Below are 14170 nucleotides of genomic sequence, written 5' to 3' on the forward strand. Positions count from 1 at the left end.
GTCTCCTCAATTTACAGAGTAATTCTTTCTTCATCTCTGCAAACAAACAGACACACACACAGCCTTTAAGTTAATATTTAGATCACCAAAGATCCTCTCCTCTAAGAAATCCTCTGTTTTTAGGCTTTAAGCTGTGCTATGTTTCAGCACACTAGACCTTTCTTACCTGTGCACTATAGAAGATTCCCTCATGCTGGGTATCCAGACATCCCGTGGTGTTACTGTAGCTCATTCTCTTACCTTGAATAACATGACAAATTTGATCCCAGTTGTATGAAGCCAATAATAAATGAAAAATGCTGAGGTGGTTTTCAAGCAGCTTGTGTAATTGCTAAGGCTTGTAAATCTAGCAGCAGCGAGCTGACTGCATTACTGTCACACTGAACCCCATTAAACCGACAAATGAAATGTTCCCAAACACATTTATTATTACCAAATCTGATGAAATTACCGTTGATGAATTCTGCACTACTGATACAACTCTGTACAGCGATTCAACAGCACAATAATAATCACTTGTTTTCTTACACAGAACCAACAATGATTTGGATGTTATTGAGTTCAACTTTTTTTTATATAATTGTGTCATGTTTTGAAACGTTTAGAAAAATAAGGACAGAAAATGCTTGTAAGTTTGTACATGTAAAATATTCATTCATTCACTGAACGTCGCACATGACATGTTTACATTTATTTTCTTTTTGTTGATTATAGTTATTGTACATCACAGCACCATTGATATTAAAAAATGCTTCCATGAGTGTGTTGGATTGTCAACCAATTGGCTTTAAAGGAATAGTTTGACAGAGAGTTGAATGACAACACTGACACCACTTTATACGGTAAACATGAAGCTACACTCAAGGGGGCAGTTAGCTTAGCTTAGCACAAAGACTGGAAATAAGTGAAAACCACTAGCCTGGCTCTCTCTGTGTTTGTTTAATATGTACAAAAAACAAAAAAGTGTAAATAGGATCCGGCCCGTGCAATATAACAATACTACTAATACTACTAATTAAATATAACATATTAATTGATCAACTTTATATGATGGTCGGTGGACAGTGTCAGGCTTAATAAGTCTTTATGCTGAGCTATTCTAATTGTCTCCTGTGACAGTGGTATCAATCTTATTCTCTCACTCTTGGCAAGAAATTAAATAAGCTAATTATCCAAAATGTGAAACTATTCCTTTAACGGGCACTTCATGGTAAATAAAACTAAATGTTTTTGTCTTTTACTGTCATTTTGATTGAGTCATAGAAAATAATATTGATGTCAAGAGAAAACGTCCTCCTTATCATGTTTATAAAATTCCCCTTTTTCGATTCTGTTGCTTGTTAAAAAAAAAAGATGAAATTCAACCATTTTATCCTGAATGATCATATAGCTGTTTTATGCTGCAAAAAGCTCTTTAATCTCATTTATGTATATTTTTTATATCATGTCAAATTGTACAATACAGAATTCCAAACAATACACAAGAGCTGACACACTTATTATATCCCGAATACATAGACCGGCACAGTATGAGGGTCTCCTCTAATCATATATTTTTTTTTTTATTAAAATCTCTGAAGTTGGTATCCCATTTATTTAGTCTATACTTATTTCATAAATATACAGATCATTCTTCCATTCACATTTGCTTAAAATATAACTAATATTATAAAACGCTGAAAATAGAAAATTAACTTTGTCAGATACAGCACAATGCAAATGACTCATGTAATAACTGATAAAGTGCATTTCTGATACTTGAGACAGATTATCACAATAGATTTTTTATTAGATGCTCAAAAATAAATCTATGTAACTGAATTCTATGGCATGAACTCTTCCCATAATAGAAACATTTGTCCAAAGAGTAGGCAATAGCAAGATTTCTAAACACAGAAACAACACCCCTTGTAAATTAATAGATGATAAACCCACCAATAACATTTTAAAAAGCATTCATTGTGGATGTCAGTGCATTTCCGGGAGTTACAGTAGGTTCGGTTCCTGAAGTTAATGAAAGGCTCGTGAATGTCTTAAAGCTTCAGGAAAGAAGTTTGACAAGTTTGAGAAGGGGACCAGAGAAGAGGATGTGGATTGTTGTTGCAGCAGAACAGACCTTTTCCTCAAACACTGCAGTCTGTGTTTCGTGCGATCCTGAAAACTGTTTTATCACGCAACGCATAGAGATTGTATGTCAAAAGACAAATTTCTGATTTAGCTTCTACTTATGATTCTCAATGACACAGAACTGCAATGCTCTGATGTTTGAAATACTGGTTTTTGTTCAGTTCACACTGAGTTTACATTACATTACATTAAAGGAATAGTTGTTGAAGACAGTTTGGGACATTACCAGAGATTGAAACCACTCGCACAGTACTATAAACATGAAGCTTGAGCCAGGAAACAGTTAGTTTAGCTCAGTATAAAGACTGGAAAGGAAACTGCAAGTCTGGCTCTGTCCAAACATGGTAAAATCTGTCTACCAGCACCTCTTGAATGAATAAATATCAGAGGAAAAAACTGAAAAAATATTCATGCATTCATTAAATATGATCCAGTTTTGCTAAAATCAGTGAAATAGTTGTTGGTCAAGAGGTGTGACTTAGTGGTGTACTTAAACTGGAGCTTGTGTGTTATATGGCATAAAAACAGCAATACAGGGCGTAGAGTGGGACTGACATAATGTCAAAGTTACATAATGTCGCTTTAATCCATAAAAAAAAAAATATATATAAAAAAAATAAAAATGACAGCCAGCACTAACCGGACTACACCATACAGCACCACGGCAGGTACTTTCCAAAAATACATGGTAGGTGTTTCGGCCAAACATATCGTCTTTCATCATCTATCAGAGGTGAACTCCAACCATTAGAGACAGAGCACAATTAAGGCGTGCCCACGCCAGACGGGAAAACAATTTGCTTATCCTTGTTGTTAAATAGCTACAAGCATTTTGTTAGCATATCACCCTTTGACAGTATAATTAGAGTACAGTTTTTTTTTAAAAAAATAGCTATTTCTCACTTGATTTATTACCTCAGTAAACCGTTTTTATGTTCTTAATCACAAGTTTCAGGTCTGATTCCACATGATGTGCAAAATGCAGATCCAGCTATGAAACTGGGCAGCGTTGATCAAATATGAACCAACTACATTGCCTATTTCTTCCATGAGATGTTTTCATAAAAATATTTTTTATGTCATTTTTAGCTGTAATACAAGGAAGTCTGTGAGCAGGCAGGTTGACATTATTCCTGCTCGAAAAGTCAAAACAGTTGTCCACAAAAGAATGGTTGGTGTCATGATAGATTCATAATTTATCATAGGTTTTTGTTCTTGGTTGCATACTGTGGCACTAATTGCTTTCCCCTCTGGTGGGTGTGGTTTTCAGGGTATGACAGCTCTGTGTCTCTAGTACCACTGAACTATAACATAGCCAAACTCTCACTGAAGCCAGTCGGGAAGAAGAGAAAACCCATCGTATCCATCAAGAAAAGCCTTCAGTGCTGTACTTTGCTCTCAATGAAGAAATGCTCTGATGAATGAATGAATTAACTGATGCTAGAAGCCTCAATAACATCTTTACCCGTTACTTCTCACACGAGCTATCACACAGACTCAGCGTTAAATCATCCTAGTAACTCGTACAGTAAGCACTGTGTTCGCACACAGATTCATGCATGAAGCCGAGCAAGATGGATTGTTGTGTGCTCTTGCAAGTCCAGCTAATAACCTCCTGTAAAACCTTTACAACTACACAAGATATGTATTTACCACACACACATAATCCATTGTCATCCCAAAATGTCAAACTATTCCTTTAAAGTAATAATAAAATTTACTGCAAAGTAGCTACAATACACGTGTTGCTTTTAAGTTCACGCCTCCCTTAGTTCTTCTCGCTGTGTGGGGGGGACTGGTCTCGCCGAAAAAGCAGGGTCACACCTTTCCTGAAGCGGCGGTCCCTGACACTGTAGATAATTACATTACAGCAACTGTTTCCTGTCAGGATCCAGAAGGCAAAAAAGGAAAAGTTACACCAGGTGTATCCCACCACATTCCCGAGCACAAACACTGCAATGGGAGTGAAGGATGCTGTGAAGGCGAATGTTAGTATGCCAATTGTCTTTGCAGCTTTGATGTCTGAAAAGGAAGGCCTGTGAGGGCACCCTCCCCCTCCTCCTACTGCCCCACCCTCAGTCAGACTACCCTCTGAGAGAAGTTTGCGTTTCCTGGTATACCGCCGGATGCTAGTGAACGACACAATGTTAACTGCTAACGTCCCACCGAGCAGTGTGAAGTCAAATGTTGGGAATAACAGCAAAATGTTTGCATCAGGTGGCAGCCGGCTTCCGAACAATAGTGGGATGTAGTTACACATACGACTGCACTCGTTGTACTCCAAAATAAAGTTGCTGCTGAAGATGAGAGGCGCAAGAGCCAGCAGGAAGCTGGCAGCCCACGAGAGGAAGATGAGGAGCAGAGTTCGTCTCCGGGTAACCAAGGTGTCCTTGTGGAGCGGCCTTAGGATGGCCACACTCCGCTCCAGTGTCATGAGGAAGATGGTGCTGATGGAGACGAAGGTGCATCCAGCAAACACCGGGCCAATCAGCATGCAGGGCTGCCAAGGGCTCACTAGTCCCCCGAGACGAGAGGAGGTGGCTGGTGAAGTAAAACTGCCCTGGTACCAAATGGGAGGAGTGCTGGCCACCATCAGAGAGATCTCGGTGTAGACAGAAAAAGGGACCACGAGGACACCAACCATCATGTCTGCTATGGCCAGAGACACTGTCAGAGAGAGACAATAAAGAGGAGTGGGCTGAGGCAACACATTTCAGGCTGTTCTCATCAGTACACCTTCAGCTCTCTTAGTTAGAATTTCAGTATGGACTGCAGTGTTCTGAATATATTGTGAAGAAGAGCTTTCAACACATTAAATAAAAGTCTGATAAATGAAATTATAATTATATCTAGTCAGTGCAATACGGGCACCTCATTTAACAAGGCACTGTCATAACTCAGCATGGCTTCTTATACCTTTGTAAGTAGATCTTAGATGCATGTAAACACTGATCTACCCCTGACAGGTTAGTGGTGAGATGCTGAACAACATTTACCTTTCAGGTATCCCTGTGGTGTTCGGGACTGCCTCGTTTGCACAAAGACAGTAAGGGTGACCACATTTCCAACCACGATGGCAAATGCCAGGCTGACCATGAACACCACTGCCAGGGTGCGATTGAGAAATCCACAGCAACAAAGGGTACAGAGTGGGGCCAGTGACTGGCCTGAACCGAGTCCTGCCTCGGTAGCTGTGGTCAGCAGCAGAACTGCTGTACTCCCGGGAACACTGACGTTGGGAGGCAGAGCAGTCATGGCCCAGGATGGACTGGTCTTATCCCTTTTGATGTGTAGGTGGTAGGGCTGCTTAGGAAACCATGTCCTGGAAACTATCCTGATGAAAGACAAAAAATACATGGATATAGAGAAAGTTCAGTCATCTGTCCAATTAATGATCCAGTCAGCAAAATTAAGTTATCTGTATGTCAACCACATTCAGTATTCTGGCAACTTTCTCTGACTTAAAAACAAATTAACACTCTCCCACCAACCATGCAGATAAAACATCAGTCGTCACACTCTCGTCACACAGTACAGACACAAAGTTTGCCAATTTCAAATCCCCCTGGACAAAACAACACCTTTAAAAATATCTCATTATAATTTCTTCCAAAATGATAAAGTGGAGAACGACAATGCAAGTTTTCACATTAAGGGTTGTACAAATCTTTCTAACTAATGGAGTTAAATCTAGATCTGAACATCCAGCATCAAAACGTTAGAGATTCTTCTTATCTTTTGTCGCAGGAAATCACATCCAATTTGTAATTCCTTATCTGCAAATGTCAGCTGCAAATGTCTGCATGAGGGGTATACATATTCATTCATTTTAATCTCCAAAACGTAAAGCATTAACTAGTCTTGGTGGATAGTTTTGAGCTTTAATTGTAGCTAGAAAATCATATCCCTTAAGCTAAGTCATTCATTTTGAGTGACTAAAGATTATTGCTTTGGACTGAATATCTGAGTCTAGCATACACCTCGCTGCTATTCAGTATGTTGCCAAATGCAAATTAAATGGCTGTCCATTGACATCACTTTTATTTATCGCATCCTGTAATGATGTGTCATATATCAAGCCAAGCACATAATCTAGTAATGTATGGAGCAGGTGCAGAGATAAGACTATGTAAAAGGTATGTTTTAAGTGGAGAAGGTAGTGTTTATGGTGCAGTCTACCCTGCAAGTGTTTCGGATAAAGGGCTGAATTTTCGTGTTCTACTTCAAAAACATTGCATAGTAGTAGTAGTCTTTTATCCAAGCTTTCCAGACAGAGTGTTTCTTTTAACTTGTGTGTTCTGGTTACATGCTGTTCTTGTGCCCTAACACTGTTGGAAGCACCTCAGTGCTGTCAGTACTCATGCAGAAACTCTAAGTTCAGTACCAAATGTCTTTCTCATCTGACAACTAAATACGCGGGTCCTTCAATCATTTATGCTGCTCAGTGGGCCGGAGAGCAGAAAAGTACACACATCCAAGACAAACAAAGGGTAACAGGAATGGACATATTCAGACCAGAACAAAACCAAACCATATCCAACGTCCTCACTCCGGCTTCGGGTGCAAAAACTCATTATCAGCAGCGAAATGGTCGCAGAATAATGAGATATTTGTGGGTGTGCATTCTGTGACCAGAATATTGTTCGTGATGTAAAGAATAGTCAGAGGTATCGCATATGAAAGGACCGCACAGGAAGTAAAACTTGTTGCTTGATTAGTGTGAATTTAAATATCAGTCTTCCTTCAACAAATTAAATTCAAAAGATGGTACTGGTAGAAACACATGGGAATTATCCCTGCAGAAAGTCAACTCAAATTCTGTGCTAAAGAAACATATGTAAATATACTAAGACGTAACTTGTCAAACCTTTTTATCATATTCATATGCAGTGCTAAGTAGCCAGTAGAGGAAATCAAACTGATACCTGAAATTGTGGCTGTGAAAAGAACTCGCATCCTCTTAGAGGTTTTCATGTTTTATTGTTAAAACGATGAATCACATTGACTCAATGTGGATTTGTGATCAACAGAAAAAGACTAATGTCTTACTGTCAAAGTTAAAACATATTTCAACAAATTGATCTAAAGTAAGTTAGTCACAAAAGCTGTCTGGTTATAAAAGTGACGGCTTTTTGTCATTCAAATATGTGTGCCTTTTATTTTCCTTCTGGCTTTATTCAGGCATGAAAGCACATTTTGTGAGGAGCAGCAGAAGGACAGAAAAAGAACATCAGGATTGTAAAACCTTATTTGAAGTCTTAATGACCATCATAAGCACGGAGGACACCCGCGCCCACTTCAAGTTCTCCATCCAACATCAGTTTTAGTCAACGGTAGAGAATGAATTTTCTTTCCGACAGCGCACACAAGCTTCGTCTGATAAGAAATTAAGATAATATTGGCGTTTAATTCTGGTTCACATGCCGTATGGAAGCGGACATGAATGAACATTAAAAATCTAGTGAAATAGTTCAAACTGTCTTATTTACAGAGTTTCCTACTTCGTCAAACTGACTTTATTTTCTTTGTGAATAAGACATGATAATTGAGATAATAGATTAATTAAAGTCATTTTAGAAAGCTGAACATTTGTCTCCCTCTCTCTCTGCATGTTTAGCCTTGTGCTGGGGCAGCTTTACGTTAATCTGATGGCATTTAAATCAGACAGAGTTTGTGTGTTGAATGTGATACAGAAATGTTACTAGGTCTAGGTGTGTCTGACCAACATTTTTGCTGCACCCTCATGATGACAAGAAGGTGAAAAACGACTTCACAGTAATGACATGAGCTTGCAGACTAAGTCTTCCATGTTGATGTCTTAACTGTAGTTAATAATGCAGAAAGTTACACACTGAGGTTTTGCATCTAGTTTAAATTTAAATTTAGGTTGGAGGCTGAGAATGAGTTCAGCTGGTGCTTTATTTATTCATTTGTTATTTTTGTCAAATGTCCTAACATACACAAAGGTTAGTCCATCATTCTGCTGCTAACAAATACATTGTCCAAATATACAGAGGGGAGCCACGTTGTCTGTAAAGACTCATTCTTTTCCCCCCTCTTTTGGGGGGAGGGCTTTTTGAACTGTTATTGTACAGTAGCAGCTGAAGAGTGACAGAAAAGCGGGGAGAGAGAGAGAGAGAGAGAGAGGGGCAATGACATGCAAACTAACCGGCACACCATAAAAGACTTATTCTACACAACAAACACATAACGATTGTTAAAACACCGTTCAGTTATCATCGGTCAGTTATGTTTGCATGGTTGCGGTGTAGAAGCCGTGCTTCATTGAAGGCTCTCTGAATCCTCTGTTATCACTTGAACACTTTAAAAAGCCAAAACTTAAAGGTCCAGCGTGTAAGATTTAGGAGTACCTATTGGCAGGAACAGAATACTATATTTACTACTATGTTTCCATCAGTGTATACTCACCTGAAAATCAGGTCGTTTTTAGTAGTAGTCCGGAACAGACAAACCAAAACTAATATAGATATGGACTATGGCTTTTAATGTAAATTTGGTAGATTGGGAGTTTGTCTTTATTTGGCAGCAATCTGCAACCTCACCACTAGGTGGCACTAAATCCTACACACTTTAACATTTGATATACCTTTGTTCAAAACTACAATAAAAATGCATCAAAATAAAACACATCATCTTTTTCCGACCTGAGTCTAAAATCACAGACCCTCCTTGTGCGACACACCTGTAACAACAAAGCTAGTCCTACACTTAGGTAGATCATCATGGCTACCTACAGTGCCACACAAAACTACTGAAATGGTTCCATTGACTGTTCTTACTTTTAGGCTATTATACAATGAATAATGAGGCGGGGGTGGCTCTAATACTATTGCTGCCCCAGGTTTTGCAGAAGTAAGACTGTGAGAAAATCATCTGCCTTTGTGTTTCTCATTGCATCTTGGTATTCACTTCATAGCTGTGGCGGAAATACTCAGCTGCAGTAAAAATAATAAAATGTAATCACTCAAAGTGATCAAGGCCAAGACAAATGTGTTGAGTGCTAACACTATGAATACCTCAGATAATTATGATAGGTGGGAAAAAAAGGCAAGCTATTTTGACGTCAATCATAGTTTGTCCTTTGGCTCTACTTCAGCTTTTTATATAATCTGTGAAGCATTCAACTACACAGACATTTAAATTAACTTTAACTGAATCATGAATCGAAGTCTAAATTATACAAATCTGACACCAGTGTCCTGCTTTAGGGAATTATTTGACATATGTCAAAACAGAGCGCTTCCTTTACTTTTATCTTGTCTGATGGCACTGCTGGTAAAACAAAAGAATATATATTTTTGAGAGGACAGAGGATAAACCTCATTAAGGGGCTTTTTATCTTTACCTTGAGTGAAGATGACAGGCGGAAGTATTCCCTGCGGCAAGACTTCAGGTGTAACAAGCCAAGCAGCTGACAGCAATGACAGCACTCACACAAACACATTTTTACGGTAAGGCAATCCCAACATCTCTGCAATCATTACAAATTGAGATTTCTACTAGTTTTTCGGGCAAAGGGAAATGGAATACTACACTATTACAAATAGCAAAGATGTTTATCTGTGTTCACCTTGGCAAGTGATGTGACCGTGTTGTGGAATTAGCTTGCTAGTTACCTGTTGAGCTCTTTTTAAGCCTTTATTTCTTTACATGTTGGCGTCAAACTGTTACCATTGAAAATATGGCGGATTAGCCATGAGCAGTTCCTGTTTGCAGTGTACCCAGGGATGTACACACACTTCTCACTGAGTTACTTTAATACTGGAGAAAACTTCAAAACTTGATCATTCTCAGGCAAGTTCTGGAGTTATGGGAAGAGACTTTTGTATGACTTCTATGTGGAATTATGTTTATTCACAATGAGCATTGGAGAAAATGACATCCTTAGAAAGTGTAAGTCTATCAAAAAATAAAAGCTTAATAAAAGCTATTACATATTATAATATATTTATATTAAAATATTATAATTATACTGATAAAAGCTTGGAATAATATACATCTGTGGTATTTTATTCTTATTCTTGCCCACACTCTTGATCACTTGAACCTGTGAGGGCAAAGGTTTGACAATAGTATAACAGGCAATCAAGCTGCAGTTGATTAGCTCATGGCTGTTGAGGAAGCACAAATAGCTACTTGAATTGAGACAGCAATACTTTACACATGAGATTCACAACAGAAGAAGAAGAAGAAGAAGAAATACGATGCACACAAGAGTTACATAATTGGATTCTCATTGGCTTAGGACATAAGCTCCTTTAATTGAAGCAGGGTGCATTAAGTCAAATAATGCAGACCTGCTTTACTGTGGGGATTTAGTGACTAATTGCAGCAATTATGAAAAAAGGAGAGCGATGATATCTTTTAAAGAGCTTTAAGGGGAGTGAGTCTAGAACACATGTTACGCTACTGCCATGCTTACATCACGTAACTACAGCGTTGTGGTCATGTAGTTGTCATCACAGCCCTATATTCACAGTTCCTAGTGGATGCATCCTAATGATTTCGGTGATGCTCTGACTTGTGATTATAATTTTTGTTTTTTATTGAAAGATTAAAAATATCTCAATAACATTTGGATGAGTTGCTATGACATTTTTATACAGACATTCATGATCTCCAGATCAATTGTAAAAAGTTTTATCTAGTGCTACCAGAGTTTTCTTTGTCCAATGCTTAAATTTATGATGACATTTTCCGTCACACTTAGTTGTATTTAGTGCTAATACATAAGCATTTGCACTGCTGCGTCTAAGTACAGCCTCATGGAGCAAGACGCTCATTACCGTCATCGCTACAAATGGTCGATCTCATGCTATTCCATTGCAATGCATTGTCACAGGCACTACTTTCTCACCCTACTCTAGCTCTGATTAGTCGACCAGTCATAAACAAAGCCTCTCATTAGTCGACAGACTCAAACCAAGCCATCATGGGATTGACAGTGGACAGCTAACAACATGCTAACAACAATAATAACAGGGAAAATAGAGAAATAATCACAGATGACATTTTGTGTTGGATTTATTATTGTGGCTTTATTTCAATCTCCAAAAAGACACTGCAGTTTAAAGCTAGATTATAAAGCTCGCACAGAGCTAACGTTGAACACAACAGTAACGTTTAGCCTTTCCTGCTCAGCTTTCAGACCCTTACTTTGAGACTAACTCCCTTTACTTTACCGGTGAGAAGGGTTATTGCCGGTAAACATGAATATATTTAAAATGTTGTCCTCTGACCTGATGGTGGTGCTAGAGAAAAGGGTTATCACTGTCATTTATCCTCTAGGGAATGTGAGCATGAAGGGTTGTTTGTCTCTGTGTGTCAACCCTGTGATGGACTGGTGACTTGTCCAGTGTGTACCCTGCCTCTTGCAAAATGCCAGCTGGGATCAGCTCCAGCCCACTGTGACCCTGATAAGGATAAGTGGTTATTGAAAATGGACAGATGGATGGATTTATCTTCTAGGGACCTTGAATATGTGTAGCAGATTTCATAGCAATATATCCAGTAATTGTCAAAATAGTTCACACAACCTTGTGGTGGTACTAGAAGACATCAGTACTATGGATATCTGTACAAACTTCCATCATAACACATCCACTAGATGTGGAGATATTTCAGACTGTCTAATTTTGCTCTAACAAGCGTTCCTTAACCATATTTCATCTCATGTGCATGTTCTTGAACGTTGCGTCTTTACAGTTCTCTGGAGACCATTCTGCTGGAAATGGCTGTGTCTAGGTTGCTATTCATGCATGCAAAGAATTTCCTTTGACAGGACTGTGTCCCTGAGTGACAGGTTGGGCATATGTAGGAAGACCGTGGGGGCTTGGTCGGGCCTCTCAGGCCAGGTCGTCCGATGTACAGACGGGTCATGTGCAGTAATAATGGACAGGCTGGCTCAAAGCTGCCTGAGGCCCACTGCCACAGCACATGAGCAGAAAGACAAATTTCCCTTCACATCTTGGGCTGTCATTCTGTCTGTTTGTTTCCCTGTGTTTGTCAGATAGGTGCACAAGCAACACATTCATACACACACACACGCAAACACAGACACAAACACAGTAGCAGTGATACTTGCTTGTCATTGTTGTTTCCTCTTTCCTTCTATTAATGTCTCACTTATAACTGTGGCAATACTTTTATTTCCTCTGGCAGCATTTAGTAATAGGTTTCTCAGTTGCTTGTAATTTCACCAAGTTTTTAAATTACCCACCACATATTGAGTAATATTATATATTAGAATGGGCGGCACGGTGATGCAGTGGTTAGCACTGTCGCCTCATGTTCAAACCTCGGCTGGGGCCTTTCTGTGTGGAGATTACATGTTCTCCCCGTGACAGGCATGCAAAGGGATGCACTTTAATATTAATTGCTGTGAATGTGAGTGTGAATAGTTGTTTGTCCCTATTGGGGACTTGTCCAGGGTGTACCCCACCTCTCGCCCTAATTCAGCTGGGATAGACACCAGCCGCACCGCAACCCTAATGACGATAAGCGGTTACAGATTATGGATGGATATATATTAAAATGTCATATTAATATGTGTACTTACGTAGAGGTACCCAGAAAGTGTTTTATTGCTACCCTGTAGACACAAAATAATAATCTAAAGTCCCCAGATTACTGTTGAATTGACTGCTGAAACTTAATGTGTGTGAATGTGTGTGTCAATCATGTCAGTGAGTCCCAGTCTAAATTAGACACAGCTAACAGACATCACACCCATCTCACTTTACTCACTTGACAGCTGCTGCATGTCTGAACGGTCAAATATCCCTGAAAGGCACCTGAAAGTTTCACGCAATGGGCCTCAGTCACTGACATGTGTGGACAAAAAGTTACTTTACACACAAAATAAGTGCAGTTGGAACTGGCCTATTTTGTTCATACCACCACGCACATGTTGGTTACTCAAAATCTTTCTAAATGTGACTGGTGCATGACCACTGTTTGTAATTAGCATACTGCCACGCCCCCATTTCACTACATAAGGAAATCTTTTTGCATACAGGTGAATCATGGAGAAAGTGTGAACCAATCAATCAAACTTTATTTGTATTGCACCTTTAAGATAAATCAAATGCAATACAAATCCTTTCATATGCAACTCACAAGATGTAGATTGTTTGAATGAGACAACAAAAATAATAAATAAAACTGTAAATGTATATGAATAATAAAAACAATATTATTAACAGCAATTAATTGTCAAAAACGTATTAGAAAACATGAAACAAAAGCCAGACTGAACGGGTGGGTATACATTGAAAAATATTAATATTTTTTTTAAATATTATTTTCTAAGTCTTTTGCAATAAAGGCGTGTGTTTGAATTTTCTAAGGCTAGCCGGGCCTCCATCGTTTGTGTGTGTGCACGGTCTGAAACTGCTCTAAATGCGCTTGCAGAATATAAATAAAGTCATTCAGAAGAACATGTTTGCATGCATGATTCAATCACAGATTTGAGTGTACGCAATGTTTGTAAATGAGGCCCAATGCTTTTCATTGATTTCTTGAAAACAAGAATTTTGAATTTTGTCCATCAGAGGCTGAAAAAATCTTAGAGAGCTTCTCATGAAAAGGAAACTGTGTGTTACTGTAATAGTTATATCAACAGAGGACTAAAACTAAATAATTATGCAGATATTATTAAAAAACATTTTTACATTCAGAGAAAACACCTTATTGCGTTGTCCTTTTTGGTGTATCAAAATGCACAAACATTAATAACTGCAGCAATTATACTGAAAAGTGCATTTCAGATTCAACAGGACGGAACTGTGAATTGTGTCTGCATTCATGCAGGTATGAGCCAGTCGATACACGGCTGCATCAAGAGACAACAAATAAAAAAGGGGGGTTCCAATTATCATTTCAAATGATTGAAATTAATTTTGAAATGTATCTTTCTCTGACTCTGGAGAAAGCAGTACACTTAAGTATTTTGATGACCGACACTGCTGTACTAAAATGGTAAAAAGGATCAACTTAAAGCAACAATACAGAAACCTTTTAC

General features: G+C 38.6%; 1 protein-coding gene across 1 annotated transcript; it reads right to left on the bottom strand.

Annotated features, from left to right (window-relative positions):
• Positions 1-457: 457 nt before the first annotated feature.
• On the bottom strand, positions 458-12942 carry LOC104919260 (beta-2 adrenergic receptor). The gene is made up of 3 exons (XM_027276558.1): positions 12895-12942; positions 5124-5461; positions 458-4794 (listed from the first exon to the last, which is right to left on the bottom strand). The coding sequence occupies exons 2-3, from the start codon at positions 5380-5382 to the stop codon at positions 3896-3898; spliced, it is 1158 nt and encodes a 385-aa protein (XP_027132359.1). The 5' UTR covers positions 5383-5461; positions 12895-12942; the 3' UTR covers positions 458-3895.
• Between the last annotated feature and the right edge of the window lie 1228 nt (positions 12943-14170).

The sequence above is a fragment of the Larimichthys crocea genome, unplaced genomic scaffold, assembly GCF_000972845.2.
Source record: "Larimichthys crocea isolate SSNF unplaced genomic scaffold, L_crocea_2.0 scaffold44900, whole genome shotgun sequence".
Taxonomy (NCBI): Eukaryota; Metazoa; Chordata; class Actinopteri; family Sciaenidae; genus Larimichthys; species Larimichthys crocea.

Excerpts from the sequence above, each read along its gene's own strand:
- LOC104919260 (XM_027276558.1), bottom strand. The coding sequence starts at position 5,382 with ATGACTGCTCTGCCTCCCAACGTCAGTGTTCCCGGGAGTACAGCAGTT. Across the intron at positions 4,795-5,123 it reads ACCACAGGGATACCTGAAAG|TGTCTCTGGCCATAGCAGAC; the intron begins GTAAATGTTGTT and ends TCTCTCTGACAG.